The 7,105-nt window shown below is 55.8% G+C and overlaps 1 protein-coding gene across 1 annotated transcript in view; it reads right to left on the reverse strand.

Moving 5' to 3' along the window:
• Positions 1 to 6,237, reverse strand: part of SLC39A11 (solute carrier family 39, member 11) — a 96,311-nt gene extending 90,074 nt beyond the window's left edge. Inside the window, exons 1-2 of the mRNA XM_009321655.1 lie at positions 6,130 to 6,237; positions 5,028 to 5,066 (exon numbers count right to left, since the gene is read on the reverse strand). Coding sequence (XP_009319930.1) covers positions 5,028 to 5,066; positions 6,130 to 6,237 — 147 coding nt within the window. The remainder of the gene's footprint in view (positions 1 to 5,027; positions 5,067 to 6,129) is intronic.
• Between the last annotated feature and the right edge of the window lie 868 nt (positions 6,238 to 7,105).

Genomic DNA, 7,105 nt, shown 5'->3' on the forward strand with positions numbered 1-7,105 from the left:
GCCCACAGCGTGCTCGCTCGCTGGCACCGGGGGACACACCTCCTGCCAAACTGGATTTGGACATTTTCGCAAAAGAGGCTTCGTGCTCCAGAGCCAAGATGGAACAACGCCGTAAATCCACCAGCTCTTGGGAAAACAAGCTGTGGTTGATGGGGGGGAGGAGAAAGCATGCAGAAGGCAGCTGCGTATCTAAAGCATCCCCAGGTTGTGGGGAGCCCAAACCCTTCCCTGGGATACATCAGCATAACCAGAGACAAAACCCAGGCTCAAAACCCGACCACCTTGTGCCACGGGAAATGACTGAATCCAGGCCTGTGTCCTCACGCTGATGGAAAACCCTCGAAACATGCCAGGCAGCAGGATTTATAGCCACCCCATGTCCCAACACCTCTCCCAGGGCTCGATGGGTCTCCATTGCTGACCCCTGGGCACCAGCATCTCTTTCCAAGCAGGTGCCCTCCCAAATGCTGGGGTGCCAACACTCCCCCCCACCTGGACCGCGGAGCCAGCACCGCCCCAGCTCAGCCCATGCAGCTTCAGAGCCGCACAGGAGCTTTTATGCTGTAAATACAGAATAAACAGGACAATGATCTTCGTCCCCAGCCACAGCTGGCCCTGCTGGACCCCAGAGCGAGGGGGAGAGTCCCTGCACATCTAAGTCTGGTATCACACCGCTGCGTTAACATTAAAGCCCTCTCATCTTGTCTGCTGCAAGCGGCAACGTCTCGTCGCACTCCTGCGGGATCGAGATGAGAACGGCAGCTTCAAGGGAAACGGCCACATTAGTGGCGTGCAGATCAGAAAACCCAAGCCGCTTACGAGCGAAGGAGATCCCCTTGGCAGGACAGGAAAGAAAAGTGGAAGGTGAGAGACTGGCAGGACACTTTCCCTGCCAAACCTTTTAGCTTGACTTCATTAAGGCTCCAACAACGAGAACCGGCCTCAGTAGACCCGTGTAAATTACTGATGCTGTTTTAAGCAGTACTGAAAGGGAATATTCAATACCAGACATGTCTGGTGCAGTTTAAGGAGCGTGTCTTTATGATTTTCTGCTTCACCTGGGACAGAAGAAGAAATCAAACTACGACCCAGTAAGAGGAATAGCCATGTGAGGCTGCAGGGAAGGAGCACTGCAAGTGTTTATGTAGAGATCTGAGAGCACAGCACCTCCAGGATAACACAGAGATAACAGAACATCGGAAAAAAGGTCTTATTTAAGAATATGAAGATTTAAGAGAAAAGGCAGAATTCCACATCAGATGCCCAAGCAAGCGAAGCCTTGTCTCCATGGAAACACATCACCTCAGAGGCTTTCGCATACAAAACCCTCTATTATCCACGATTTCCCGAAAGGGAACTGAGGCAGAGAGAAGCTAAACACTCAGACACCCGAGCGGAGGTACCGGGCTGGAAGAAGCTTGAGCTCCACCACGTCGCAGCAACCAGCCGCACGGGTCCCCTTCGCCTGAGACGACACTTGTGCCATCAGACGTGGCAAGCTTGAGCCGTGCCAAAAGGGGATTTTGCTTTGCAGTCGGCGCGTTCCCAGCACACACAGGCGGCTCTCCCGGCACGCCCCAGCTCAGGGCACGGCAGTTTGACCACGTGCCCAGGCTTACACCGGCTCCCCTAGATCAGATGGCGCATCTGCAGCGAAGGCAGTGGCGAGCTGCGGCTTTCTGGATCCCAGACTAACACTCTGCATCCCGGACCATCCTCCTCGAGGTCACCTGGTCATCCCTGTCCCATGTCCTCCTCCTGATTCAGCAGCTGTAGAGAAGTTTTTAATTAATTCTAGTTTTATTTTGCTTTCCAAGCTCCCAGAAGACAAGCAGGCAAACGGTTACCAACAGGAAAGCGAACCATCCGTTATACCCTGTTTCACCAGCAATCCTGGTCTCGGAGAGCACCATGCACATTCCCTGGAACCCCGATGACTACCAGGGATCCTGAGCTAAGCACCAAAACAGCAAGGTTAGAAGCAATACCTGCCTCCAAAAGCACAGGAACCGGAGGTTTCCTGGCTCTGACAGAGCACAGGGGAAGTTTAATTAAACCCAGCAGCCCAGATTTCAGAGCGGAGATAAAGTTCTGCCTCTCTCTACCCCAGTGCTCAGAGAAACAGCCTGTACGTATCTGCAAGAGACCTACATCAAAGACACGGTGTTTTAAACAGAAATCCCTCAGAGCAAGAGAAGTAGTCCATGATCAGAGCAACATCACTGTCTGATGAAACACTTTTTACAGGGAGGAAGAGAGAGAGAACAGTACAAATAGGTTTCAAAACCAGCTGCTCCACACCCTGCTTTTTCCCCTGTAGAAAGCCAGCCTGCTAAAACACGGAGAGCCCGCGCTGCTCCCGAGGTTCCCCCAACACCGGTTTTGCAGCACAAGGCCTGGATGAGGCAGGAACGGCCCCTCATCCCAGACAGCCAGGAGGATTTCACAGCCCATCTGGGTTCCCTCTCCATTGCTTCGCCCTCGGATACAGCCAGCCTCAGGCTTGCAGCCTGCTTAGCTCCAGCATCACGTCCCACCTCCACCATCCCACTTCCACCTGCGCACAGGGAGCCGCGAGTCGGCCACGGTACCCTCCTGCCGAAGGGCTGTCCTGAAGGGCCAGGTCAGGAGGTGGTTTCTCCTCCAGCTTCTCCGTGGACTCTTTGCAAAGCCACCAAGCACACACATCACTAGCACCTTCCCTGTCTGCAGAGGGAGGAAAACACTTCTCATATTATTAAACCCTTTCGGGTAAGGATGAGATAGAGACACGGCCAGTCACACTGCCAGTCAAGCCATTACAACACTGCCCGGCTGGGAAAAGAACAACTCTGCTAAAAACTCAGGGGGATTCTGTTGCCCGGGGGTAACATCCAGCAAACCCCCTCCTCGGCCCCGGGCAGCTGCACAGGGGAAGCATCAAGGTGCGGGGTCGAGCGCAGCCCTCGCAGGGGGATACACCAGCCCCTTGTCAGACACGGGGCAGAGAGCTACGGGCACATCTGGAGCAAACCGAGCAAAAAGGAAAATAAAAGTTCCAACCTCTGGTGCTTTTGCCACATCACTGCCACCCAAAGACTCGACCACCAAGCAAGGACCTGCTCCCAGCGAGCCCAGCGGCCCTAGAAGCAATGGCGGCACAAGCGCCTGTGGATCTCTGACACCTTCCTCCGAAAGAGCTGGCCCTGGCCACGCAGCATCAGGGCAGGGCTGCAGTGACCCTGGGTGACACAGGCAGCTCACCCCAACCAGCACCAGCTTTGGCAGCTCAGGCCTATAAGTGCAACCTAGAAACCTTCACAAATTGCAGCTCGTGGGTGGTTTATGCGGCAGCACCTTCTGCCAACGGGACCTGCCACCACGGGTTTCCTCGCTGACATTCCCCTCCAGACACTGCAGCAACCCCAGAAAAAAATTCCCCCTTCCTACTCCAAGCACAGCAAATTGAAAGAAGCTGGGGAAAAAGCAAATGTTTGCAGGACTTCTGCTTCACCAGCCGAGCCACACCTCTGCCACGCAGGGATGACTCAGTGCTCCAGGCAGGATGACGCGGTGGCCATGGCAAGGACAGCATCATGCCGTGCCGGGGCAGCACCCGAGCCAGCCCTCGGCCGGGGCAAACACCCCGCCATGCCCCGGTACCTCCCCAGCTGCAGGACAGTCGCACCAGCTGCTTCAGGAGACAGCGATGCCCCAGAGAGGGGACAGCCCAGCCCACGCTGTCCCCAGCAGCATCTCCCCAAAACCACAGAAGTGGCTCCAACTTGGCTTGCAGGGACAAGGGTGTGTCTCCCAGAGAAAAACAGCTCAGAAATCAAACCACAGAGGAAAGCTCCAGAATGGGCAATTCCTAACGCAAGTGATTCATTTATAAATGACGGCCCGAGAATCCGCTACAACAGACGAGTTGGATTATTCACATCATCAGCAAGTCGCAGGCACATTCCAGGAAAGCTTGCTAGGGAGCAAACCAAGCTTCGCAGCATTTCATGTCACCCACCACGGCAGGCCCTCGCTCGGTGCAGCTGGGTTTGCTTCAGGCTCCAGGAACAGCAGAAGACCTGCGACCTCCAGAGCTGCAAACAGTCCCATTTCGCCTTGATCAGCGGCGGCGCAGTGTCTGGGGGTGCACAGGGAGGAAGGAACCGCACTCCAAGCACAGCCTCAGCACGAGCGGCGTTACTACACGCTGCAGGACAGACCACCCGCACTGCCAGGCTCGTGGTTCACCCCAAAACCCGGCAGCAAAAAAAAAAAACCCGGCCATCGCCCGCGCTCCAGGTGCCAGCTACACAGCCAGGACACAGCGAGCGGAACCTGGCAGATCCCTGTGCCCTGGCGCACCCGCCACACGCCCTGGGAAGATGCGCCTTCCACCCAGAGCACATTCCCCAGGCTCTCAGGCACACTCCAGCACCTGAAGGAAAACAAACGTGATTTAACGAGTCTGAATGAGCCTCCACCTGCTCCCCATCACCCCAGCAGCTGGGCAGTGGGAGAAGGTCTACATTCACAAGCCCCAACACAATTTCAAGCCACACAGTTTCATGTCTTCCTTCAAGAAAGATGCAATAAGCCCCAGATTTAGTGTGCACCCTTGATTTAGAGCTGCAGTGTCTTTATTCCCCCTTCTCTCAAGGGCTTAAAGCACCCACGCTCCACAGTAGAGCAAGAAGCACAAAGCAAGCTATGCACGTTAGCCTCCAGGACACCAGTGCTCCAGGAGGAATGATTCAGAAGCCCAAGGAAATGAGAAGAGTTTAACTCAAGAGAGCCAAATCCAGCGTGGGCAGCTCGACGTCCTCATGACCCTCCTCATGCCACCTCCACCCTCACCGAAGAGGCACCGAGACATGACAAGACGTGACCGGCGCTGCACCATGCTCTTCCCTGCCCCACCTGCACCTCAGGCAATTATCCAAGAAACACTAACACGAGCAGGCAACCAAACGAAGCATGGTGGGGCTTCAGAGGTGTCGGCAGGAGAACACAGGCAGAGATGATGAGTAGAATGATGCTGTACTTACCCCCGCAGCGAAGCCTAAGCTCCCATCTAGGATCCGCCTCTGCAAAAGAAAAAAAAAGAACAAATAAACACAAAACACACCATTTACTCCTGGCAGAAGCAGTGGAGTGCAACCACGCCACAAACCATGCAAAGGGGGGAAGCCAGCTGCACCGCTGCCACGCTGAGATCACTTTCTTCTCCCCATCTCTGCAACCCAAGTGACTTCTGTGCTTTGAGGCAAGAGCCGTGCTCCTCACGCAGAGGAGCCCACCGTCGTGGGGTGATGGCACCCCACCATTACCAAGAGCCTACAGCGCATCCTGGCTCCCTCCACCCACCAACGCTGCCCAGACCAGGCTTGGCCCATCCAGCGCCCACGCCAAAATGCTCTGAGGATATGGAAAGGTAAACCAGAAACTCTCCTGCCCAGTGCACACTGCCCTGCATTTCCCTCCCTGAAAGACTTTGATTCCTCTAATAACAGGCTGCTATAAACAACGCCATTAGTCTTCCAGTAACCCAGCATGTGTCCTGCCCACTTAACTCCCAGTGCAGTTTTTCTTCTTTAGCACATCGCCCTCCCCCAGGAAGAAAACCAACATGCTACTGCAAAGGGAATCTCACTTTGCAAACTCCTGAATAAATCATCACAAGAGCGCGGCATAAATAATAAATTCATCCAGGCAATGAACACAACAGCAAGGGAGGACCTCTGATTTTGGAATACAAGATGACTTAACAATCAGCACTTTGCTTGTTCTGAGCACGGGCTGACCCGGATCCCGCACCAGAGAAACCAGGTTGCAGGAGGAGAACCTGCTGTTCCAAACACAGAGCCCTGCCTGCGGCTCTGCCCCATCTCCTGAACACCGCGAGCTGCACTACAGCACATACCACAGCCTGAGGTCGAGAATTTGATTTCCTTCTCCTCTTCTGTGTTGACACACGGGAGAGAAATGAGCTGGATTTTTTCCTCCTCCTGCCCCAGGACCTCCCAGGGCCAACGTCAAGCCCCTCACGCTTGGGACCAGGCAGCCAAACCCACCCGCGAGCACAGCGCAGCCCTCTGCCCCAGACCCCGCTCGCCTCCCGGAGACAGGGGACACGATCCCAGCACCCACCTGCCCGCTGGAAAACACAAACACCAGCCCCGAGCCAGCCGCTGTCAGCCCCCAGGTGAGGAAGGTTCCCAGCACCGACTGGATCACCGGCCCGTGCCCCGGGATCATGCTGACCTAGGAGAGATGAGGTGCGTCAGGAGAAGCGCCTGGTGTTGAAAGACAGAGAATAACCCCCCAAATTCCTCCCTGGTTAACGGGGGAGCGTGCCCCAAACCCCTCCTCACCAAAGGGGACAGAGTGAGCTTAACCATCCTCCCTGCACCGCCTCTCTAAGCGTCTCGCTTCCCCTTAAGTAAGGCTTTGCAATTTAATCTGAGCCGAGAGGAGCAGGGGTGACCAAGGAGGGATGGGATGCACCACATCCCATCCAGTGCGCAACCCCACGCTGATTTTGAGCTCAGCCCCCCTAGCCAGGACCAGGGCAGAGCAGCTCCACAGAAACACACAGAAACGGTGCTCAAACCTCGCCGAGCGAGGGGACGCCTCGTCCCACATCCCCTGGCGGTTCCCAGGCACGTGCATCACATCCCACTTCTTGGCGGCAACTTATTTGTGCCAAAAAACCAATTTTACTCGCGCTGAAGGCGAACGCCCTCGCAGCACCCGGCCCGAGACACCCCGGGACCAAGGGAAAAGGGGAACGAACCCCAGGACGGGGCACCAAAACACGGCTCAGGGCTGCGCCCGAGGGGCTGCCGGGGTGACCAGGGGCGGGTTATCTCCGCACAGCGGGGAACGGCCCAGGGAGCAGCACTGCTGAGAAAATACACATATGTGCACAAATATAGACATACAAGTATATACAAATACACCTGTGTATACATTTATATATAAATATATAAGAAACACACACACACGCTATTGCCTTCTTCCCCCTCAAAGGCCCCCCCGGGCCCCCGGCCTTGCCCCAGGGCTGCTGCCAAACCCTGCGGGGTGGGTGCCCGGGTCAGACCCCCTCCCCCGGCTGCCCGGCCCC

This window comes from Pygoscelis adeliae, unplaced genomic scaffold, assembly GCF_000699105.1.
Source record: "Pygoscelis adeliae isolate BGI_AS28 unplaced genomic scaffold, ASM69910v1 Scaffold184, whole genome shotgun sequence".
Classification (NCBI taxonomy): domain Eukaryota; kingdom Metazoa; phylum Chordata; class Aves; order Sphenisciformes; family Spheniscidae; genus Pygoscelis; species Pygoscelis adeliae.